Source organism: Dermacentor andersoni, chromosome 5 (assembly GCF_023375885.2).
Source record: "Dermacentor andersoni chromosome 5, qqDerAnde1_hic_scaffold, whole genome shotgun sequence".
NCBI lineage: Eukaryota > Metazoa > Arthropoda > Arachnida > Ixodida > Ixodidae > Dermacentor > Dermacentor andersoni.
In genome coordinates, this window is record NC_092818.1 from 75,820,354 (window position 1) to 75,846,108 (window position 25,755).

General features: G+C 47.9%; 1 protein-coding gene across 1 annotated transcript in view; it reads left to right on the top strand.

The window, feature by feature from the left end:
• Nucleotides 1-7,299: 7,299 nt before the first annotated feature.
• LOC126530793 (homeotic protein ultrabithorax-like) overlaps nucleotides 7,300-25,755 on the top strand; it is a 115,154-nt gene continuing 96,698 nt past the window's right edge. Inside the window, exon 1 of the mRNA XM_050178076.2 lies at nucleotides 7,300-8,029. Coding sequence (XP_050034033.1) covers nucleotides 7,498-8,029 — 532 coding nt within the window. The 5' untranslated portion in view covers nucleotides 7,300-7,497. The remainder of the gene's footprint in view (nucleotides 8,030-25,755) is intronic.

Below are 25,755 nucleotides of genomic sequence, written 5' to 3' on the forward strand. Positions count from 1 at the left end.
CCCTCAGTGTTATACATACCGCGATCGCTCAGTTACTATGTGGAATCCTGATAAGGATAACGATACCCCGCGAGTTGGATTCAGAATCCCGACGGCCGCTTTCTATCAAGAATACAATGTAGACGAATGTTTGTGTATTGTAGGTTTTCAGGGCGGTCGACGTTGTACCCGCAAAGATGTCTGTCGCACAGACCTGATGTGACTTCTGCGTAAAATAGCGTTTTATTATTACACTTCGAGCAACGTATAGACCACGTATCTAAAACAAGGAGAACTAGAAGAACTTGGTACGTTTTCCTCTTGCAGTGACATCGCTTGTTGAACAATAAGTAAGCTGTGCACCGATTAGAGCTTTAGGGGCATTGTGTGGATTCATGCAAAAGCTTAACGTTTTCGCCGAGGGCAAATTTTACGTGTTTTTAGGCTGCCGCTTTATTTCGAGCAGTATGTACGCTTGTTACTTATTGCTTACTGAATAAAACTGCCGAAGCCATATGAGAAATTTTTCTTTCTTTCTTTCTTTCTTTCTTTCTTTCTTTCTTTCTTTCTTTCTTTCTTTCTTCATTACTTTCTTTCTTTCTTTCTTTCTTTCTTTCTTTTTTTCTTTCTTTCTTTCTTTCTTTCTTTCTTTTCCTGTATGGGTTGGATATAGGACGGAAGAAAACAGAACAAAAGACTGCATACCATGAGTCGGCGAGGAATTTACAGCATCCTCATGTCCTGTAAAGCGCTTTAGCGGCCAATGTATAGCGCGCATGGTCACAGAAACGAAAAAAAAAAAAAACTTCATTTCCCTTATGCCTCCTTCGGTTTCGTTGTCTGTGGACTCAACGTGGTTGTTAACTTAGAAAAAAAAAACTGTCTGCTCCTGCCTTCCCATGATTCTTCTCTCTTCCGTCGCTTTGTTGCACGGTCATGCTTACCTTTTCATAAGCGCAGTACCTCGATATGAAGCAGAACCAACTAGCCGCCTTCACTGCATTCCTCGAATATCAAGTTCGTGCACGGTGTGTTCTGCTAGTTCGGTGGCATTCTCGCAACGTGTTTTATGACCCCGGCCTTCTGAGACTATACAGCCTCCGAGACAGCGTCATAGCAACAACGTTTTGCTAGCAATGTTAAACTCTATGAGGCGTCCAGTGCTTTACTGCAATGTTATCAGCTTAATGTGCACTTTTTAATAAGGTGATTGAAAAAGCCCAAACAAAATAAATTGTTCATCTACCTCTCTACAACCTGTCCTATACTGTACAGTTCAACCACACCAGGCCGTAGCGTTCTGCCGTTCTTATACATCTACATTGTATGCATATACGCTACAACGGTGTGCTTTTTTCTGAGGCTCTTCGTGTCTTACCCTGTGCAGTTCGGTCAGTGCCTATACTCCACAGGAAACATTCATTTTCGAAGTGAGCTATTCAAACAATCTTTGAAGGAGTATTGACGCTTATAATCGAATTGATATAGCTCATGACAAGCCCTTCTCAAATGACGAAGGATGACACTTGGCCAGTATGAATGTTCACGTAATACTTACAAGATACTATTTCCATTTCACATTAACGCTGGTCTCCAAATGCCAAACCTGGTGTCAATGACATTCTCGCGACGTTAGGACACAAAGAAAATTTTGCTGAACCCTTGTATCAGCGGGGAGACTGCATGCTAACAGAGAAGTAATATTAACCTTACCCTTATTAGCTTTACCCAGCAGGCAGGGAATCGGTGAGCTGTAAAATCAGAGTGGCTAAAAATGTTCTACTTATCTTTTCTCTCTGACAAGCTGTAATAAACATGCTGACAAAGAACAAAAAGAATTCGCGGAGATTCAGAGGGTGGGGGGGGGGGGAGAAGGGGAGGGCCTAATATTCTGCCCGGTATGAACTTTTCAGCAGGAATGAACTCTTGCCTTCGACAAGCGATCACAAGTTTTCCTCTCGAGATGCTGACACCGTACTGAGTCTTGCCAATTCTGCCGTTGTTCTTCTTCATTTCCCTTGACTCAGGTTTTCATCTTGCAACTGCTATTTTGCGTACCTCGGATCATTCAGTAGTTATGCCACTGCTCCCCTTTCTACAAATAATGCCACTCATCAGTGTGCCTTGGGTAGGAAAGACGATCGGTCCTTTACCGATGCAAAGGACCTGGGAACCGGGCCTCACAGTTATTCCGACCAGAAAGTCCCACACGCTCTCCTAACAGTACTTGAAGGCAACAGACTTCAGTGCCTGGCTGCAGAGTGAGTGAGTGAAGCAACTTTATTGAAGAAGCTAGCGGATTTAGTTCTGGGCCTAGGCAGCGCCAGGGGCGGTAGACACGCTGTGCCTTTTCTGGTGTGCTTGGTTGATTCTAATTGATAAAATTCCTGTCTTTTCTCCCTCTCTCTCTCTCTCGCGCGCTCTAACTCTCCCATCCCCCTCGCCACGTGTAAGGTAGCAAATTGAACAGTCTTTCCTTCCGTCGCTCTAAATCTCTCTAATTACAAGCCTTGTCACTATTGCTTAAGAGGGAATTCAACCGGGATATTTAAAGTGTTGCCGTAGCTACAGCTGAACATCCCTCTAAATTAAGTTTTGCTTATAATTTCTGATCTAGGTATGATATGAGTTATCGCAAGAGTTGCCACCACTACTAAGAAACACTATACTGTTTAGATCATCCTATGGACCTTACCTTCGTAAGCATTGAGGAGAAACAGACTCTAGCGAGAGGGACGTTGTTGCTACGAATGCCAGGAAGCAGTTTCGAAAATCTTTGTAGCATAGTAGTAGTAGTATTATTACTATTGCTAGTTCTAGTAATATTTTCTGTAGTATAAGAAGCCAAAGTCAATTGGTAGAGCATCGCACTTGTAATGCGAAGACGTGGGATCGTTCCCCACCTGCGGCGAGTGGTTTCTTCGTCTATTTTCATTTCCATTAATTGATAATTTATTCAATTCAATTAGTAAGTACAATTAATTTCCTCTGTGTTGTCCTTGGTTTATTTTTTGTTGGCTTCTTATGCTATGACTAATAAATATCGAGCCGCTCTCTTAACCCCCTTTCTTCTCGTTTATTTTCTGTAGTAGTAGTAGCAATATTACTAGAGTAGTTGTAGTAGTATTACAAGCGGTAGTGGCGGTAGTAGTAGTAAAATGTATTTATAGAAATTCAAAGAGTTTGTCCCGAGCTTGTGTGTTCCAACCTGTTAATTTACATTTGGGAAGCAAAAAAAAAAGGTTCCAGAAGGGGGAGGGAAGAAGATCATGACAAGAATATCAGTGCGATAACGCTACTCGTCTAGTCGTCTCGAGCTTCGTAGTTAAAATGTCTGTAGATACACACAAGCAAACATGCCGAGCCCAGATAAGAACTGTGCGCGTCTGTTGAGCAGTCGTTGCAACAATAGTTAAAAGTCAGAAACTGGGTTTGCTGTATCTGTCCTTGTCATTACGTAATCGGCTTAATGTCGTCGTCATCAGGGCACCGCCTCATCCTCAACGTCATCGCATATGGCAAGAGAGACAGAGAGGGGGAAACGCTGTCCTCCACTGCCGGCGAGAATCTAGATGATGTCGTTGGGGTAATGTGCAGCTTGGAGCCGAATGCACGTAATATACCCTCTTCCTTTCCCTGTCATCTCAACCATCTATCACTTTGGGAAGCTGCGCTGTCCAACTAGGACCTTGACGCCAAATGCCGTGTTATACGGCGGTCTCGAGACATCGCGCGGCAAAGAGGGGTCCTGGACTGAGGACTCCATCCACATAGGACTTCCACCCGACCTCAATTCTATAAGTTTTCTCTCTCCTTCTGTCCCTATTTCTCCGGAGCCTTTTATCCCAGTTGTAGAGTAGCAGGACAGAAACACGCTTATCCGGCTTACCTCTCCACCTTTCTTTGTTTAAAGGGACTCACAACTGGCCAGAATGTGTTGTGGGACGTTGATCGAAATGAAATTACCATCATTTATAGTGCTAGAATCCAGCACGCTGTACGCGGTTCAAGTATAGGAATTACAATTTTAAGTTGGCAAAGAAAGTCACCAAAACCAGTAAGTGGCGAGACTTGGCGGTGAAATCTTGGTATATCAGAGGTATTCTAGAAGATTACAGTACGCAAGTCAACGGTTCTTAAGTACAGCATAATTATTGCTTAAAATTGCAGTTGCTATATTATAATACACTTGCGCATTATTCTATGCTCAGAAATCAAAAACGCACGCGTGGCTACGGCAACACGCTGAACTCTGTATCATGTACAAAGGCATCGTTTCGATCGGATTGGTTTCGGTTTGATATGTGTTAAATACTAAAACAGTCGGACAGGAAACCACGAAAACACGTAACTTTTATCGCAGAATTAACTTAACAATTCGGAAAACGTGAATCGCAGGAACATCGACTTGATAAACAAAATCGTACTTTCTTACAGCTAGGGACACGCTTGTCGTCTGCCTCCCACTAATGCCGGCGTATAATCGCCATCGCCCTCACCTGTCACCGTTTTCAGCATGCTTCCAGTGAACGAGTACATCCTCGCTGCAGATAGAACAATTCCGATTAAAAATGTTCCATGGTGTTTTCCGCGTTAGCACTTCATGATTAGACACTCTGACCGGTAAAGCTTGGCATTGCACTATATATATATGAGTACCATGAGAATTGGTTCTCAGACCCTCTAAAAATTCTTCCCTGAAATATCATTCCGCTCTCCCGCAGCTTCTCAGTTTGTCAAATTTTTGCGGGGTTCTGTGTACCACATGGACTCTGAGAGTGGTGGTGCTTTTGCATGTCGACGTTGTGTACCGACATCGTGTGCTCCGCAAAAAGAAAAAAAAAGAGAAAAGAAAAGCGAAAGGCTGTTTCTGAGAGGGTGGCACGTGCACTGCGAAAACTTGGTGCTGTCACAGTAAATGAGTTCGGAGCTGGAGAAGGCATTTTACTTGCCTGGCATCACTCAATTTACGCTCGCTGTGAAGGAGTGGCCGAGTACACGAACTAGTTAAGATGAAGGCTATAATGACAGGACATTTTCTGGCCATATCAATGAACTTTTTATTAATGAAATTCTAGTCAAACGACTGCGACCACTGAAGTTAAGAATGACATGTGGTCTATAGGCCATGTTCGATATTTCTACATGTTTATTCAGGTAAACAACACTAAAATATGGGAGTCGAGTACCCACTGCCATGCAATCATCACACTGGCTGCGCACGAACAGCGGCATTGGGAAAATATAAGGCTGAAAATAGAAAGGAAATAGAGTAGATGAAAATAAGCCTGTGGATGCATGCATGGACTTTTATTCATAATTTTATTCGCAGAGAGAGAGAGAGAGAGAGAGGAACATGATTCCTTGAGATATTTCCTTGCTGGACGTCTGTAGCAAGCTACTACACATGGGAAAGATAAATGATGAAATTTTATTCATGTTAGTATATAGTGTAGCTGTGTTGCACTTCTTTCACTTGTTGAAAATCAAGTTGCTTGGCAAGTTATATCGTCATGTCCAGCGAACGTCTGAAATGCCCTTAGCTAGTGCATAAGTACCATTACCTCAATATTTATTTATTTGATACTGTCAACCCCGTTCTTGAGGTCATTACAGAGAGGGTGATGTGTCAAGAATGCATGATACATAAGTTTCTTTCTATGCAACATATAGATTCACTGGCGCTCTTGGTATATAGTTAACAGCAACAACGAGAAAAGAAAAAAAAGGAGCAAGGAACAGTAGTTATACAAAGAAAAGTCAACAAAAATGCTCGTAGTAAAAATTCAGCATACATCCTCGCAAAAGAAAGTATCTAACGCATTTTCCAATTCGGCAGAGCCCTCGTTGCTCACAACTGCATTAGGCAATCTCTTCTACATTTCAATCGTGTCATGAAAAAAAAACAAAAAAAAAAAGTCATTGCCCATGTTTAACATGTCGGGAGGGTGCTAATTTCTTCCCTCTTGGCGGCGCTGGTCCTCCACTGTACACGCCATTTTACCTTGATAATGCTGCCAATGCGGTTTCTGCAAATTTTTACGCGTATTTTGTCGCATTCGCGAAGTCCCGCGAAGTTTCCCTCAAGGCAAAACATACGCTACGAATCGTACTTTCCAACGAACACTTGCAGGGGAATATTTAACAAGCAGTGTGGTGTCTACCATGCAACGATATAAGTGGATACATACAATTATGTTTATGTACTACGCAAATTACCATTTATTATGCGTACTTCTGCCACCCCAATGCGAACCTTATGCAATGTCCCCGTAAAATTAACAAAATTTAATTATCACTATTGCTTTATGTCACGAAATTACGGTAAATTATTTAATATGATTCCATCGACTATCGACACACCCCATCCGGGCATACGTTACCCTTTCTCTCACGTTTGAATTTTACCTTCAAGCGGAAATACTAGGTATAAGACTTCGTAGAATACATAATATTGTATAAATTAATAGAACATCGATACTTACTTTGTAAAAGAGGGAATGCCAGGCTGAGTGATGATTATGCTGACTCTTGCCATCGAATATACCGGTCGACAACCTCAACTCGTTTGAATAGATAAGCAAATTGACAAACAAGGGAAACCCAGGCTTGGAGCCAACCCTTCGACAGAATGACTGGAAAGGAGATATGCGAGGCGCCTTCGACAGTGTGTTGTAACATCTCTCTGCTTGCCTTTCGACGAAGATGTACTTACCACCGGAAACGTCTCATACGAGTCGTTCACGAACTGACTGCACGAAGAAAATTTAACGAGAGTGAATGACGGAGCCATGCTTGGAACATTAAGGTGACGGTAAATGAACTGCGGAACACATGATGCCGCGTCGGAGCAGAAGCAATCGGACCGAGAGCAAGGTGTAGCCCGTGTTGCTGCCAGTGGTTATTTTAATTTCGCGAGGAGACGTTCGGCCACATCGGGTGAGGCATCGGGATCAAGCTCGCAGTGACATGATCAGCTCGGGCCGAGTCGAGCGGTAAATCACGGCGCAAGAAAAGGCGGCGCGAAGACGACGGCGGCAGCAGCAGCAGCGATGCTTCAAGGTCGGCGCTTATACGCAGCGGGCCTGTGCGACGCTGAAGAAGCGGCCGCGTGGGCCCGCGAAGAGAGAGCAAGTTGCGCGTGCTTCGAGAGCGCAAGAAAAGAGCAGCAATACCGCGGCGGCGGCAAACGCAGCCGGCAGCGGGCGCCGCGTGGAAGCCCGCCAAAGGGAGCGGGGAGGGGGCCGTTGTCACTCAGGTGGCGGCGAGTTGCGCCGCGTTGCCGCGGGGAGGCGCCCGCGGCGGCTGGGGCGCGAGGGCGAGGAGGCGGCCGCCGAGGGGCGTGGGGGCGCCCTGATTGGCCACGGCGGCCAACCTTCCGGGGCCCGCAAAGCTGGAGTCTCGGCGAGCGCCCCGGCCATGGGCGATTTTAATCCAACACCTTGACGAGGAGCGTAAAAAAAGACAAATTGCCAATCCATCCCCCATGTCGGAAGACGCAGCGAGGGCGGCCGCCAGATGATGAACTCGTACTTCGAGCAGAGCGGCTTCTACAACGGCCAGGGGGGCAGCGCGGCGGAACAGGCCTACCGGTTCCCGCAGGGCCTGCTCGTGCCGCCGTACCCGCAGTCCACGGCCGCTGCGGCCGCCGCCGCCGCCGCGGTCGCGGCCCGCGCCGCGTCTTCGCACGACGCCGCGGCCGCCGGAACACCCGCCTCGTACGACGCCGCCGCCGGATCGGCGGCTGCCGCAGCCGCGGCAGCGGCAGCCTGCAAGCTGTACCCGAGCGACGCTGGCGGCGCCTTCAAGACCGAGTGCCTGGTCAAGGACCAGAACGGCTTCGGCAGCGCCGTCAAGGACATGGCCGCCTCGTGGCCCTCCAGTTCGCTGTCGCGAGCCGCCACCGATCCGATGAGGCCCTTCGACGCGTCGGCCGCGGCGCCCAGGGTCTCGGACGCCTGGACCTCCTGCTGCCAGAGCACCACCGCCGCCGCGGCCGCCGTCGCGCAGGCGCCCACCAACGCCTTCTACCCGTGGATGGCAATCGCAGGTTGGTGCGCTGTTGTCCGCCGCGTCTATAGCTGCACCACCCCCGAGTCACACGATGACAGAACATGTTCGTCGACCAATAACTGCTATCCGGCAAGCGTCGTCTCACAAACCCATGTTGCTTCACAGAACTCGGAACACTGCTGCCTACTCAGGCGTATTGTAGTGGTGTATGGTCGGTTGCACGTGTTGTGTAATGCACTTCCTCTATGAATACGTTCCATCGGCTACCTTCTCATGTATACAGCATATCGTTCTTAGATACGCAGTATAATTGGGAATTCTCGTAGTGCGCGATATCTGGGATTTCTGTTTGGTGCATGTGTGCTGCGATGAGGCCACAGCACAACTGTGATGCTTCTTTTAGTATCTCGTTCCAGGTTGTTTGTTGACTGTGCGGAGGGAAAGTTCCAATTCGTCCTCTAAATGTCATCCAATTCATGATTCAGCTCAGTGTCCGTTTTCCTGCCGCCTCATTCTGCCGTTTTCAAGGAACATAGATGCGCCTGTGTTTTGAACAAACTAAAATCAAACGCCGTTGAATCTATGCGCATGCGTCTTCCCCGATCACCAGGCATTTTGGTGTGCCGCATGGTTTCGCTTGAATCGCACTGGTGTTTTGTAGTCAAGCAGCATCCCACCGGAGCTGTGTCTTACAAATATTTGCTTCTTAATATAGTGTCGATTACATACCCCTTTATACAGTGTATTATTTGGGTCTATAAGCTAGAACGTTCAATGGAAGATGAAGTGCACCACGGCAAAATATTAGCAACCCTAAAGAGAACATGACGGCTCGCAATGTATACCTAGCTAGCACAGAGACGCAATATAAGTCACGGCGCAATATTGTCAGGTGGAATATCTTTGACTGATTCGGCAAGCGTTGATCAGGGACGTAAAGCCTGTTTATTTGTCACAATGGAAGTAGAATCGCATACATCATGGAAAGAGGGAGACCGACGCCGAACAATGCTCAATCGCTCCTTTTTGCACTGCTGTTTGCACATGCCCCCTTGTGCTCAGCTTTGTTAACTCCAGAATTGAAGAGGAAGTGTATCCCCATCTTCATTATGACCTTTCCAGCAGCGACTCAGCGCGCGGTCGCAAACGCGACTACACACAACAACACACCGAAAGAGGCGGCCGCCTCTCGTCTGAATGGTGCCGCGCCGTGGTCTCTTGTCAAAAGTGCCGGTCCCACCAAAAAGGCCGCCGCCACTTTGTGCGACCGAGGGAGGGCACCATCAGCAGTGCGGTGGACGGCCGAGGCCACACAGGAACCGCGGTGGCAGCGGCATCAGCTTGACTTCACGGAGGCGTGAAGAGAGGGGGGCATTTGCGTTAGCAGGATTTCAGGCGGGGGGGGGGGGGGGGGCGGTGCGAGAAGGGGGGGTAGTCTAGCCTCGAGGGGCTGCGGAGGGGCACCATTGTGGGGTGCACCGGAGGCTCTATCGAAAAGCAGCCGTCTAGGTATACGACAAGCGCAGCCGCTCACCCCCGCGTAAGGCACCGCTGATACCATACATCGCACATCTGCGTGCTTTGGTCTATACGGCGACCATGATGGAAAGAGATGGCTTATGGGGCCGTTTGCAAATTTGCGAAGGGTTTATGAGACCATCGGCGCTTCTTTCTTTTGATGCCCTATCGACGCCGAGGGCTGACCCTCCCTCAGTGTTGGGAACCCTCCTTGCATTGGCCCTTCAAGCCTCGCCACTCGATGCGCACGCCAGGTCACCACTGGTTCTCGATCTGTGACGTATTGGAATGGGCTGCCACCGGCACCCATGCTAGTTGGCAGTTAGGGCCACGTTTGTCAAGCTTTGTTCGTCTAGGGGCCTCTTCTGCGTGTACATATACGTGGTGCAGTATTCCATTGTGTGGTTTTCATGAGCAGGCTACAACACTAACGGTGTTCAGATCGTTGTGGTTTGGATTAGGCGTCGGAAACCGTATAATGCCACCCCGGTTCCACTGCGAATGCCAGAGAAAGTAACTGTGAGTACGGGCGAGCTCTAACTGAAGTAAGCGCAGAACGCCTGAGTCAATATATTGGTTGGATATCTCGAAATGCAGACCGTGGTCAATTAATATTTTTCTCTAAACGGCATATCGCCTGTCGTCCCCCGGTTGTTTGTCGCAGAATGAAGTCTTTTGTTTGCCAAGACAGACACGTCTGCATGATTGCCCATTTTACACATTACGCAACACTGCTTGCGGTTGGCGCTTTTATATTATGCAGCAGATCATCAATTATAACGAGTCCACGTTTTTATGCACCCAGCACATAATTCCTGCAAGCGTTAAACAGAATATTGCTGACATTTGTTACGGAGCTTTATACCATGAGCACGCGTAATAAGAACGAGCTTCTAATTACGAAATTCGAATTCTGACAACCGTTATCACCGGTCCTTGCATTACTTGAACTCTGTTCACCTCGCTTTTAGAAATCTGCCGATATTTTAATTGTTTCTGACGTCATGAGTCACTCTGTCCCTTAAACAGGAAATCGATAAATTGTGTTTATTTCCATTTTTGTCGGCAGGATCAACGGCTATGATACTGTACATGGTTGCCTTAAGGCGACCGTTGGTAAATCTGCAGTGTCATCTGAAACGGAGTTTTTTAAGGCTTCTTCCCAATCTGTCTCGATTTCCATGCATTTTCAGCGTTCAGTAGTGAAAGGCAAGGTACCAAAACAGACATGTACCAAAACGCTGCACTGTCTGCAGAAGTTCATTTATATCCTATAGAGAAAGCGCGATCGGGTCGAAATGGGACTATATAGGCAACTTCAGAGCGGTTCCTTTAACGAAAAACGAAAATGAACGGGGCAGACTGGCCGCGAACGGCGCATGAACTGGGTGCGTTCACCTATCACGGCAATAAAAATCGTTCGAGTTGCATAATCTCTTTCGCCGAGTACCGACGGACCAGGTCCCTTACATCCTTCAGCTGTATCACTTTCCCCCACTTTCGCTTTCTTCTCTTTTCTTCTTTTTTTTCACTTTGTCTTTGCTAAACTCGAGAGTAGGTATTTGAGATGTTTCCCCAAGTTAGGCGTCCTCTATTTCTCTACGCTAGTGACAGCGTTGGACGCGAAAAGGAAGAATTAGAAGAGTGTGGTGCGCGCGCTTCGAATACAAATTGAGACGTGACGCGATTCCAACACTGTTATCGGACCAGAAAGAAGAGGGAGAGAGAGAAGGTAGGAAGAAAGGGATGAGGAGGGAGGCGACCGTAATCAGTGAGCTCGACATGTGAACTCTGGCTGGCGTCGAATTTCTCGATGGCGAAGTGCCCCCTGCCCTGTTCCGCATTACCACCACTCTTGTGGCCTATTCCGTCACCGTGGATGCATATACTATATCGCCTGTGACGCCTCGTCACCATCAACCCGCGGCTCTTTGGGCGTTGGGAACGAGTTTTGCATGCAGAGGCAGCAGCGATACCTACTTACTCCCGCGTGGTTTTCACTGGCAGCACTTTCAGCGTTATCTTCAACGTGAGTTCGAATGCTACTCGTTTGAATATTATACCAGCGAAACCTGTTCAAGATGCGCGTTGCAGCACTGGAACTGTCCCAACGAGCAGATGCCAGCTTATCGCGATTTTCAACATAGTAATAGAGAAGGCGGTCGGTCAATGGCAAACAGCACTTAAGAACAACAAACTTTATGAATTCGGCTATGGAGCGAAGATGGTGCAGTTTTTCTGACACGGAAGCAAGATGTCTAACTTGCTTCTTCGTTGCTCGAGGCTATTTTAATATCTCCAGATTGCCGAGGTTGACCACACGAGACAGTGACGCAAGTTAACGCTAGCTAACACACGCCCGTGATACGATGACATGCTCCATATCGCTACCTCCGGTGTCAAGATTTCGTGACGCCAAGTGCCGTAGCTAAATAGCAACTGCGACTGTCACTTCTGTAAGCATTGCTGCGTTCCCGCGGTGTACAACGTGAGATATATAGAGCTTCTATTGACGTTGAGGGTGGATCGCCTTTTACGCCGTGTTTGCAAATAGTTCGCGTATTTTACTAGCAGAGGGAGTTGCAAGTGCGATGTGCACTTTGTACCTGCACGTTTGCGAAGCTCGTAGACGTATTTTATTTTTTATTTTTTGCGTGTTGCGTTTGTTTTTGAGCAAACGAGATCACACGTGCAACGGAAGTGCATGCTATCGCTTCAATAAATGTGTTTTTCTCGCTTTTCTTACTGCTGATACACATTCGAAAGAATATACTTACGTGCCCAATCGGGGAAGAAGGGCCCCAGAAATGTGGCTCTGTTTCGCTGATCTCCAATTCGTTCGCGAGGTTACGGATGCTTAATGCACTCGTTCAGTCTGGTTCCCTAAGTTGCCCCTTAGCCATTTCAGAGCATTGAAATTAGAGATAACAATGGAGTAACAAAATAAACGGAAAGTTCTTCACTATCCATGTAATTGAGAGAAAGAGAGAGAGTGAGAGGAAAGGCATTCCAACCTGTAGCAGCACTCGATAATATGAAATTTCGAAATACACCTATGTTAATAACCAGCCGAAGAGGAGCTAATTTCGTGATCGAGATCCTCGGCAGGGACAGCAGTCTGCTCACTCATTACAACGTGACAGATAACGTCGCTCCTAAATGGCGCGCAGAGACCAGCCACGTGATTTGCTGCTGCCAATGGTAATGAGCGAGCCCTGTGGGCGTGCCTGTTGGGAACGCTTAGGAGGGACGCGGCTAACGTGGGCGTTATGTTAACAAATTGTGGGCACTGATTTCCTGAAGACCAGCGCACATTTATGTTACTCAAATAATGGCAATCTATGTAGCTGAATGCCTAGTTGAGGACCATAGGAGATTATTGTTCCTTGCTCATCGTCGTTATTAGCTTATGGTCAGTGCCATTGGCTTATGATATCTGAAAAAAGCGGGCGTAAGCAATAAAAAGGGATAGAGGAGGGGGCTGGGCTGAGAATATTAAAGAAAAGATGGAGTTCAAGTCGACTTTAACGAATACGCGAAGAGCATAGTGTCATAATCAGAGTGCGAAAGCGAACTGTCTCTAGAAAACAGAACATCTTTAATTTAACACGAAACTGCGCGGCAACTGTCTAGCGCACGCCTTTCACCGGATTTGTGTAGATGGAGACGAGCTAAAATGCTGCAAGATTATGCAAGATTATGTCGTTGAAGCGCACTTGGCCGCTTACATCAAGTACATACAAAGCCATTCGTAGGCAGCAGCAATTGTTAAGACCTTGTCTAAGTGCGCGAGACATGCTTGTAAGAATCGGCTGTAGTACGTAATCAGATTTCATGAGATATTTGAAAGAAGAGCTGCATGATTTTTATGCCAACACTACGCTGAACTATGTTATTTGCGCGCGCCCTCATTGGCTCTGGAGAGCGACGCCGCGCCCCCGTTGATCAGGATCGACCAATAGGCACGGCGCACGATAAGAATGGAGTCGAATCAGTCGCAGAGTCCCAGTAGATTATGCGCGCTAGACTCTCGTTCTTCTCATATCGCGTGGCCGTTATCTCGGCGATGTTGAACGCTGGCAGCGCTCTAGCAGGGCGGAGAGCTCCGTTATCGTGCTGTCTTGTTTTCAATTAACCAAAAAGTGCGACCCCGCGTGGGCAGCACATGACGCGGACGCCGCCGCTGTTTTTTACGGCCGGAGTCGCCCGCTAAACAAAGGTTCTCTGCAGATAGCCTGTTTTGTTCTCTGCGAAGTCAAGCACACACACGGGCGTCGTCGTCGCGACGTTGTACCTTTTTATCTTTCCTCGCACGCACCTCTGCACGCCGTATGCGTCCTCGCGTCGCTGAGCCCCTAAATCAGAGCGATGTGCTCCAGCCACGGCCCGCCAAGACGCACGCACGCTCCGAACGAGGCACACTCGCTCGCCTCGTTTCTCCGCAGCCCGGGTCGCCGCCGTCGGCGGCGGCGGCGTGTTCTGTGTATTCGGGCCCGAGTCGCTTCTTGACTCTACAAAACGCTTTGACTGCGCGCACGCGTGCACTAGCTAGGCCCGCGAGCTCTATTATACAGTGGTTGCCGGATCGTGTGTGTGTGTGTGAACGTTGCTCGTATAACATGTCTGGTTTACGCAGAGTGTCGCTTAAACGGGTCAGGGTTCTTTACGAGTCTCTTGAGTGGAAATTACTTTTTTTTTTTTTTTACCCTTAGTTCGGTTCTCCATTTTGTACCATGTCATGTATACGCTCGTTGCACTAGCGACTGTGCGTGTTATACTCTACCTTTGGTGCGTTAGCTTTATGGCGTGTAAGAACGAGTATGTTCGAGTGGCAACGGTCTTGCGAAGATCTGGAGCCACGATCCAGATGTGTGAGGGCGCGAGTATGTTCGAGTGGTTATGGTCTCGCGAAGGTCTGGAGTCGTGATCCAGGTGTTCGTCCCCTCCTACGAAGATGAACGGGGGTGCTCGTGAGTTTTATCTGCGAGAAACGCCAGCAGTCTCTTGTCTGACGACACGTTTAAGTGAACACACGTTTAAGTGAACACGCGTTGGTGCGACAGGTGAACGTGCACTTATCTGCATACTATAGGCGCTTGGTTCTTGAGCTGTGTTCGCATACAGTTCCCCGAGGCCATTAAAGAAGAGCTTCTTTTTATTCGTAGCTGATTAACTGCGTGTTTGTCTGAAAACTTATTGGTCGTAAATTAATCGACTAAGCTAATTAGACGAGGTGGCTCCGTGAGCTATCATCTCCTGACAAGCCGAGTTCGTTGCTGGGTGTTTCGCTTAACTTATCACCATGGAGCGGTTTTGGGGTCCTCATTATAAGAGGATCAGGCCCAAGTTTCCAGGTTAACTATTTCGCAACAACGCCGTTACTGTTACGTCACATTATATTGCTATAAACTGCTGCCATCACAAAAAGTAATAAGCGTTGCCGCGTTTTCGGCGCAAGCGATACGTATATATGTACATATATAAAGAACCTGCTCGTCTGAAGGCGGCGTCCCCTGTGCAACGTTCTCATATAGCGGGAAAACATCCTGTGTTAAAATATTGAGCTTGTGAGAAAAGCTATTGTGAAAGTAGCTAAAGCTAGCTGAAAGTAATGTACGAGTGTCTGAAGGAACACATCTTGCGTGGCACGCTTCCAAAGTAAGTAGGTAATATGAGGCGACAAACTAGGGTTGTTATTTTAGCTGGTATTAATGATTGCATGCGACGGAAGCTTTTCGAAAAGGAGAATGGCGTAGTGAAGTCTGAGATTTTAGAGGGGCAATGGACTAGAGAGAGAGAGATAGAGAGAGAGTGAGAAGGGCAAGGGAAAGACAGAGAGGTTAACCAGAGATTGTTTCCGGATCTCTGCCCTGTACCCAGGGGAAGGGCAAAGGGATGCGATAAGTGAGAGAGGAAAAATAATGAAACACACACGCACACACATGCACCACGATACGAAACTACTACTACTACTACTACTACTACTACTTCTTCTTCTTCTTCTTCTTCTACTACTACTACTACTACTACTACTACTACTACTACTACTACTACTACTACTACTACTACTACTACTACTACTACTAATAATAATAATAATAATAATAATAATTCAATGCTCTTGCAAGAAACCGCGATGTCAGCGACGTTTTGGTGGAGCGTCGGTCCATTAAATTGCGAGAACAGAAGGAGTTCGGGTGACCAGTGTAATGATCCCATATTCCACTAAATCTTCGATAGCCCTTGCACTCGCCGACGTGTGTGCGTTGACTCTAGATCTCAAAGGAATACATTCTGTTTGCTTGTGCTCGAAGGGATTGAGCGGAACCCGTCAGGGAGTGGAAGTCTGATAAATGGAAGTACATATGTTGGCGAAAATTCTTATTCATCCGGGTAGGAGTAGAGAGAGAGAGAGCAAATGATAAAGGAAAGGTAGGGAGGTTAACCAGGACTGAGCCCGGTTGGCTACCCTACGCTGGGGAAAGGGAAAAGGGAGGTAGGAGTAGACTACCACTATACCTTTGCTGCCAGAGTTTACGAGCGTGGTGCTTGATGCGACGACAGGGAAAGTGCTAGCAACTTCGACTTCATATGGTCTGATTAAAGCTGCCAGAATGGCAACCGACCATTCGTGGACGTGGTTAGCTCATCGATTTGCGCTGCGACGCGACAGAAAGCTCCACAGTCTGCTCGCACTCGGCATACAGGTTAGTTCTGAGCGCCGGGCCCGACAACATTGTATAACGTAACGTATCCATGGCTCTATCGTCCAAAATAATGCGACGTGACTGATCAAGCATACGTATTCTGTGTATAGTTGTGACAAGAATAACAGTATAACAAGAATGTGGCATTTGGTTCCTCTTGTCCTTGTCTCATTCGCGCTGTTTGACTTCATTTCTAAATATGAACCAACTAGCCTTCACCAGGATATTAAGGATCAGTGTATGCGAGATTACAAATTCAAACCCTTTCATGAGATGTAAGTGCACGCGAAGGAGGCACTGTGGCATGGTAGTTGCGGAACGCTCTGAATGAACGTGCATCCGTTAAGTGTATACCTACAGGTGCGCAATTCCAGCAGAGGTTTCTAGCTATAGTCAGTGTCACGTTATGCGCCCACGTGCAGGTAACAGTTATGAATGTTCAGTGTCTTTGTTAGAAAACGCACGCATTGGCTTGCAGCCAGCTGCCGCAGCTGCACATCATTCCCACGCACGTGCAACTATGCGATGGACGATGACAAGTGGGCGGAATGAATGTGGAGTCAGCTCGGAAGTCGTGAGAAGAACAAAACCGGAACAAAGATAACTTGAATGAAGTCGACCGTGCTGTTCAATTTTGTTCCTTTCAGTCCGAAACTTAATTCAAGGTTTAGGATACGGAACCGTGAACAGCTTGTTCTGCTGCGATGAGCACAACCATTGATTTCTCAGGCTATTCTAAGGGGCATTCTTATAACATTGCACGAAATTTTTCACGAATTGTGTACGAGAAAGTTGGCCGCGCACGCGTACCGAAGCATGATGCTGGCAGTAGAGTATACAGTGCGCAGATTTCTGGCCTTTGTTTCACTTTTTTTTTTATGCCTTGTTTCGCACGTGGACACATCTGTCGCCTGTTGGCATCACTTCTTTGTGCCCTCGAATTCGTTCCATTTACAAGCGGCGCCAACTAAAGCGCGCGTTCTGGGGAGGAGTTGCTATTTTAAATGCTTCGGTGAAAATCACACCCTCAGCATACCGCTTCCCTTCTTGTTAAGACAGCTTTCCCGCAGTGAGGCTGGCTGAACTAAATGGTGGCGTAGCCAATTTTTAAATTAGTGGTCATGTGCACAGCTAATGCGTCATGTTAGGAAGAAAATCAACGTTGGCTCACCTGACGAAATCCTGCGCAATAGTGCAACACTCTATAATACGTAATTTCCACTTCTAAAACTGCGATTAGTGGGAAAAGTGCGATGTGCACGAGGTGCACTTGTTAAATTGAAAGACGGGTATGTTACGTAACGAAGCCACGGATTGATGCCCTGGTCAGTCACGCAGGCGCGACTTCATATCCTTGCACAGCTGTTCCACACACGATTGGAATATTCTCCTGATACACACGCAAAAAATTGGAGCCATTTATAATGTTCACGGTAGAGACAGAACCTTCCTTTTAAAGAAAAATTACCCCCTGTTATTACGGTTAGGCGTTGTCGTGGCTTTATAACATGTAAAGTTAGGGCAACATTTTGCAGATCCTCTTGACAAAACCACAAGGCAAACTTTGGTGGATTCACATTCAGCGCGTTATACCGGGCCTAAGAATGCGCGGTGACATATTTTAGTTATTATTATTGTGTGGCTTGGCGTATTCACGATATCCTGTACTGTGTCTGAACACTTAGCTCATAAGTTCATGCCCATCTGGTGAAAAGAAAAGGAGCTTGCTAGACAAGCTTAACCGGCTACCTGTATACGCTTCGCATTTGTTTGCTCACATAATTGCTCGAAATCTAAAAGCGCGTGCACGCGTGTTTCCTGTGTTCTCTTTAGTTCAGCCAAGTAACAGTTGTCGCTGCTTGAAGCTTATCAGTTTCATATCAATGACACCTACGAGTGTACAGCGTGGTATAGCATTGGCAGGCTCCCTCTACCCGAAGCACTACCCTTTAGGAAACGTATATTAAGCCGTTACAGACTGCATTGTCCAAAATGAGACGAAAGAAGAATACAGAAAACGTAAACAATTATTTAAAATCCAGACTATAGAGCTGAAAAATGTTCTCAGGATGAACATTTCAGACTAAATTGTGTCCTCTCCGAAGGCCTGCTGTGCGTGCGAGGTCGCGTTACCCTGAGACGTTTTCTAAGCACATGTCACCTAAAGCGTCCTGTCCTTCGCGGGTTGGTTCTTGGGGGATACAGGCAGCCGAACATTCAGATTAGTTACAGGAACATGCAGTTTCTTATCCCTGAAGTCAAGTCGTGCCTCGTTTCTGAATCCCCCATACGTCTAATAGACGCAGTAGACTTCTCTGTTTCCTTAGCTCGTGGTTGGGTCCGCGCGAACCGATATCGGATACAGGTACGGCCATTAGAACGTCTACTCTCTTCAAAAGAGCCGGCTTTGGTCGAATTATCGAAGGCGTCGCATATCGTCTTTCTGACGCCTCCTGCTAAGCGCGCCCTCGAGAAGCAGAGCAATAGTAATAAACGACACGGGAGCCTATATGTGGACTAGGACTGTTCAGGGACGACGTGCGTGCGTGTTGGCAGTTTCGTGGTTCGAGTCTGCCAAAAGAAAGGAAGAAGAAGAGAACAGAAAACAAAAGCAAATCACGGCAGACATCGTTAGCATGCAAAGCGAGGCGAAAGCAGGCGGTCCGAGGATTCGATAGTGACGCCCCCCCACGGCGTGCAACACCTGCACGCGCGCGGCACGGAACGAAGATCGGCATTTGGCGTTGCCAGCTGCTGGCGTGGCGAGCGCTTCCCAGCGCGGAGACAGGGAGCTGAGCTTGCGATGCAACGACACGTAAGCTGCAATTAGAACGCGGCATAAGATACAGAGAGAGAGAGAGAGAGAGAGAGAGAGAGAGAGAGAGAAAACTTGGCGGTTGGTGTCATGTTACTTCCTATATGGAAATTAGAGCGGTCTTTCGTCTTAAGCCAGATCATTTTCTTGCATTTATTCTCGCTTGGTTTTGTCTCAGAGATCATCGACCGGCACGAGGGGGATGGGTAAGCAAAGCATTCTTGGAGGCATATAGTGTAGTAACTGTGGCTTTCGTTATGTGACGATTTGTGTCGTTCGGGACGTGTTGTTTTTTTCTGTCTTTCTTTCTTTTTTTCTGGGTTGTTGCTGACACGCTGCGAGAGTGATCTTAAGAACCTAATGTCGGAAATTTCGTTTCGGCTCTAACCATATTTAACTGAGTGGTAAGTTTCCTTCAATTCACTCCGGTGACCGCGTGAACCGAGGGAACACGACTGTCCTGATGTGGAAGTTTGCCATTTATGTTTTTCTTTTCTTGAGAAATGTAATGTTTCTCTATCCCTTACGAGAAAAGGAAAGGTAGACCCGCTTCTGGTTGAGATTGTTTCGCATCTTCGGCGTTTTCAAAAGTGCAAGGTGCGTTGTAACGTCGCATACCTTGAGCGACTTGCTCATGCATCAGATATCATTAAATGCAGCCCCCAAAAGGATGCCTGGCGAAAAGCAAATGCACACGTGCATTACGTATAATGTCTCCTTGTGCGCTACACCTTTGGGTGTGGATCACCCGCACGCCCGATGGTTTTCCTTTCCTTATTACTTTTCTTTTCTCTCCTTATCTGTTCTTCCCTTCTCCCCTCCCCAAGTGTAGGGTAGTCAACCGAGCATGTCCTTGGTTAACCTCCCTACCTTTTCGTCCTCGTCCCTCTCTCTCTCTCTCTCTCTCTCTCTGCATAACGCGGCAATAGCAGCGACTATAGTATACGAGGGACGCAAGTGACGAGAACGAGACACATTGTGCCGGTTTTCGAACGAATAAGCAAATTCATTGCTTTTTTATATTGTGTTCTTGAATATCTTCTGTACCTTCATTCGTCCCTTAGTTTAGAAATAAATAAATAGATGAACAAGCAAATAAATAACATCTTCATCCTCCTTGCATTGCGCGTGCTTGCAGCGTTCTGCGCAGTCTCGCACGACCCAGAGATTGCGGCGCTCCCATCAGCTCTCCAATCACGTTCCTTCGAAAAGGCGTGAAGCCAGCGAGGCAATATAATCGACGAAGCATGCGCGTTAACTCCGTCGAATAGCTTCCTATAGCGCGCCGATATACGATGCGTGGAAGAGGCACATATACATGTATACGCGGGCGAATATGTAGCGATACACGACCGAAGACTCCAGCGCGCTGTATACTCTATAGAGAACTTGCGGGACGATCCGGCGGCGCAACTTAAAAAGCGTGCAAACCTTGTTTACTGCCTTCATGTAACCACTGGAACAGGACGGCGGAGGAAATAAAAAGAGGGGGAGAAGAGAGAACAGCGCGCGCTTCTTTATGCAACGGGCCGAACGAGAAGCAGTCGTTCATAACGCTCGCGCGGATTAGGCGAGCGCCGTGGAACGCGCCGGCACGACGCGAGATACGGCGGTGACGGCGATCTGCATACGCATGCACGCGACGGACGCGCGGCGGCGGGCGCGTCCGCGGTCTTCCTCGTGCTGGTGCACCCCCCCCCCCACTCCTCCCCACCTCCCTCCCCCCGGCCGGCCGCGCTGCAGCTCCACATCATAATGGCGAACGCTTCCAGCATGCATACGTGAGGTGAACGTGGCGTCCTCACGCGGATTATACGGCAAAGTTTCGAAAGAAAAGTTGAAGAAAGGAGAGTTCAGGGGGGGGGGGGGGGGGGGAGGACAGGCTCGTGGACAGGCATAGTATTAGAGTCAAAAGGAAGCTCTCCATTTGGCTGGTTCGGGTAATCGCAGGTTCTCTTTTCTTCCTTTTTCGGCGTTATAAGGACGAAATTTGAATACTCGAACTGCGCAATCTTGCCGGCCGGAGTAACACAGCCTTAACGTTTTCTTATAGTGCCGGCGCGTCCGATATGCTGTGCTAAGCTCGTATATAGCGCACTGGTGCCTGTAATATGCGAATGAGCGCGCGCGCGCGAGTTATAGTGTACGCACGCTAACTCCGTACGCGATGGAGTTTGTATAGGTACGTTTGGAGAAACATGCGCGCAGAATGGAAAAAAAAAAAGGAAAAGACAAGGGAAAGCTGCGAGTGAAGGCTCGTGCGTGCGCAGTGTTGCAGATATGCGAAGAAAGGGAATCGCGATGAGAAGGAGACGCGGGAGCAGGGCAGATATTCTTCTTCGGACTTCTTGACCTGGCGTGACCTTTTCCATAAATCAGGTCGACGTGGACGAGAATGTGGGCTCCACACAGGGTGGGTTGTAGGGCGCGCTCGCACTATATAGCGAGGGTCCATCGCGGCGCGTCGGTGGTGGCCCCCTTGATCCAGACCGGATTCGCGCGCTGTCTTCTTCCTTCTCCCGATTCGCGGTGGCAGCGAAAGGGCAAGAAAACGGGGGGGTCTCGAAGAAGTCTCGACTCTCTTTTGGCGAGGTCCTTTGTACGCTGACGGCCATGCCGTCGCGAACAGTGCCAACAACTGTTAGGGCCGCGCGCGGAGGAGGTGGGAGGGGGTGGGAGGCAGCGCCGACGGTGGCGCCAGAAAGCGGTGCCCTCTTGTTTTTTTTCCCGCGCGATGCGTTGCCTGAGTTGCCCGCCTGAGGCTTGAATAGCCTCCTTCATGTGCGTGTATATGTACGCGCGGCGTACCCGCGTAGTGCAAGCGCGGGAAAAGCGCCGCCCTAGCGTGCGGTGCGCGCAACCGGACTGCAATGCAGGCTGCGTCTCGGCGGGCACGTTGGCATGCACGCGATTTTTTTTTGCCCCCGCTGAGCTGCTGTACTTGCGTCCGGGTCGACGAGACTATAGAGTATTTTTTTATGCGCCGCAAATATCTCTTTGCTCTCCTCCGAAACGATGCGGGGTTGTCAGGAAGTTGTTGGGCTTAACGTTACAAAATTGCACTGCCGATCGTTTCGGAGAGGACTCTTGAGGTTTGAATGCCTTCGCTTTCTTTCTCGGGGGAGCGCTGTCGCGTCCATTTACTTGTCAAACGCGCCGCCAGTGAGAGCTTCAGAGGTGTTCGTTGGAGAGGCACGATTATGTGCCTTAAGGAAATGTATGTATGTGTGGGGCTTTTGTATAGCTGACACTGTAACTGGGACATCCATAAACTACTCTCAAATCTTCGTTCTTATTTCATTTCCGTAACAGCGGTCTAAAATCATAATAAAAAAACACATAAAGCTATGTGCATTCATTTAGAAAGTATGAATTAGGGTGTACGTATCTTTTGAAATAATGACTACACGAATCTCTCACACTGGGTGTAGTCGGTTGTCCCACGGCTTTCCGCGCACCAAAGTGATGCTCTCGTGAGTGGCTTATTCATGTAGTAAGCAGCGACGATGTGCGAACATGCTTTCACAATACATAGGCGAACAGGGCTACCGATTGTCTATTGGAAAGTCAGGTAACGGTGCAAAAGCATAGAAGGTGTTCGCGGGTCCTTGCAAACGATGTTAACAAATTCTTTCATCTACCAATAGCGTTCCGCATGAATTCAAGACAGCTTCACCTAAACAAAGCACGTCACTTTTCTCATTTCGGAGGCACACTTCTCCGCGTTGCACCCCTGCTCACAAACTGCCTTCTTTGTTCATCTTAAAAAAAAAAAAGAGAGAGAGAGAGAGAGAGAGAGAGAGAGAAAAAAAGAAAAACGCGGGAGAAATTCGAACTGCACAGTGCTTACGCTTCATATTCGCGCGTGACATAATAACGGGCGCAAGCAGCTATGCGCGCATATAGGCTAATTTTCAAAGCTGGCCACGCCACTGCATTGCGGGAAAGTTGTCTCGCAGTTAGGAAAATAGGTGCACACTCGCCGAGCATAACGTGAACATGGCGACAGACTGTGGCAAGCCTGACTATTACTGCTGTACTTTCAGGCGTAATCTATTTCTGTCGCTTGAAATTGCCGAAGAAGACAAATTACTTTTTGCATGCGCTTGCGCTACTTCGCGCGTCACTTATGCTATCCCGCTGCAATGCATTTTACAAAAATTCAGGTACATATACATTCTTATTGTTTCACATTACGTGCGCCAGATTCTTTCGCAAGCAGCCTCTGAATGAAAGCCACTTCTGCATACTTTCAGCCTGGGGTATCGTTGAGTTGCGCTCGTCCTTATTGATCCATTTTGGCAAGAGGTTCCCACGTGCTGTACTGTGTTTAGGCGGCGTGTTGTCGGGGCATTCGCGCAAACACGGGCTTCTATACTATACTTACGTCGTTCTACATCACGTGCTCTTTGTGACCGTAACATCGGCATTTAGACGATCACGTCTGCGAGCTGTGGAGAAATCTAGCGGAAGGAGAACGAATGCGCATATATAGATCAACTACACGTCACGTCACGCGTTGTATACTTGCAACTTCCACTGGGCAGCTGGAGACCAAACGGACTGAATGAAGGCGCGCCTTTTTTTTTTTTTACGTCGGTAACGGTGCTCCAACATGGCGGCCACGTTGACGTCAGTGCAAGCCATCTCTACGCAATGAGAGGAATCTCGTACACCTATAGTATACAGATAGCCACTCGCATGCAGCCTGTCCGAGGATCCTCAGTGGGCGAAATCGCGGAGTATAAGGTTCAGCTCAGGCACAGCTGCAGCCTCTATCTATATACGAGGGCAGGACGCATCCGCACGCTATACTGCTGCGCACTGGACACGGCCCGGCGTATCACACCGGCACACACAACCGGCCTGGCGATCGAGCGCAGTTTTGGCGAAAGGGCTGCTTGCCTGTGGCTCGTGCTCATATTGTTGCTGCTTTTCCTGGAGGCAATTTACGACGATGAGCGCGCGCGCTGTTCCGCCACAGGCGTGGTCGTTTCTTCGTGCTCTCCCTCTCCATCTCTCTCTCTCTCTTTCGCTGATGCGCCGCCGCGTGCTGGCTGGACCTTTGAACACTCGTACATCTCGCGCCGATGGAAGATGTCGAGAGACAGCGGGACATATAACCGCTCGTCCAACCGCCCCTTGTAGAAATGCATAATGTTCCTGGATCTGCTGGCTTTCTAGATTTTTGTTTTTAAAGCATGTATACACAGACTTTAGGAATGCCTGGCGCGTTCCCATCATTCACGCGTATGGACGTTTCGCACTGCTGAAAAGATAATGCGTGTTATACACGTGTGTATTGTGGGCGCGCCACCATTGCTCGAGAACGTTTGCGGGGTCTTAGCAATTTTTGAACTACCCTCTTGATTGGAACGAGCGATTATCGCGGTTTCTCCAATCTACCGTGTATGGAGGATTGATAAGCTAGAATATGAGCACAAGCGCAAGACAGGTGGACACGTGGACACGCCAACTTGAAGTTCTCGCGCTATGGCTCAAGGTGACGTCGTGATGTCATGTATATATATATATATATATTCAACAGCCTCCGCTAGGGACACTTTAATAGGTCGTTAACCAAGAAAATTTCTGTTTTATTCTAAAGGAGCTAATGAATCAATCTAGGGATGTTTTCTTAACGCTTTCTGCACGAAAGTAGCCTAAATATTTAAAAAGGACACAGTGAGATCTGGCACATCATACTGTAGCATTGGGCCTGCGCGGTGAGCGCAAAATTTAATGGCAAACTTATTGTCCGTCCCCGCAAACCCTCCGTGCCCCCTCCCCCACTTTTGCATTTCCCCCCTCTCCATAGTGACCAACGTTTTTCCACTCAATAAATTAAAATGGAGCTTCAAAAGAATGCTTCACCAGTCTAATTTAACAGTGCTCTTTCGTATCCATTTAAATATTAGCGCGCCTGAGGCGCCACCTAAACTTCTGAAAGTAGTTGACAGCGTTACTTCAGTAATTCGATCGCCAATTTCTAAACTACATAAAAAAATTCAGTGTTCTATTGGAAGACGCTGCAGTATATAGAGGAGTGTTTCACAAGCAGCTCCTTTTTTTTCTGGAATTTGAATAGGAGTGTTATTGAAGCACATGTACCATGAACTTCTGGACAACGTTTTTTATCGAAAGTTAAATGTCAACTCTGCTATCACCCTCTGCAATCTCGCGCTCCTATTTTAGATTCTACCTCAGGGGCGCTCGAGTCTATATCCTATAGCTTGTAGTATAGTTATGCAGAACTGGTCCTCTTATCCTGGCCATACGAAGGAACTGCGGGAGAGTACGTGCCTGTGTGTTCGTACTCGGTGACCGTGCAGCAAGTTTCAGGCTCCAAGTGGGCGACCTTGACTTTTGAGCTCTCATAGACGTGAAAATATCGTTGTGCATAGAAGTGCAGAGAATAAATGAAGTGTTCAGAACACGAAAGAATATTCCCTGATTTGACTTCTCTCTGACTTAAGATGGCGAGCTATATAAGACGTTGAGCGGCACGAATTGCCTGCTATATGTATACTCATATATAGAAGACTGGTTGACCTCCCTGCCTTTCCTCTCCTTGTGCTCTCTCTCTCTCTCTCTCTCTATCGGGCACCAGCATTTTAGGCCATGGGTGCATATCTATAGTTGTGTGTAGGGAGCTTTCTACGCGTTGTAACTAATTCGCCATCCGACTGGGGTGCTCTGGGGCCCTTTTAATTTATCGGGGCC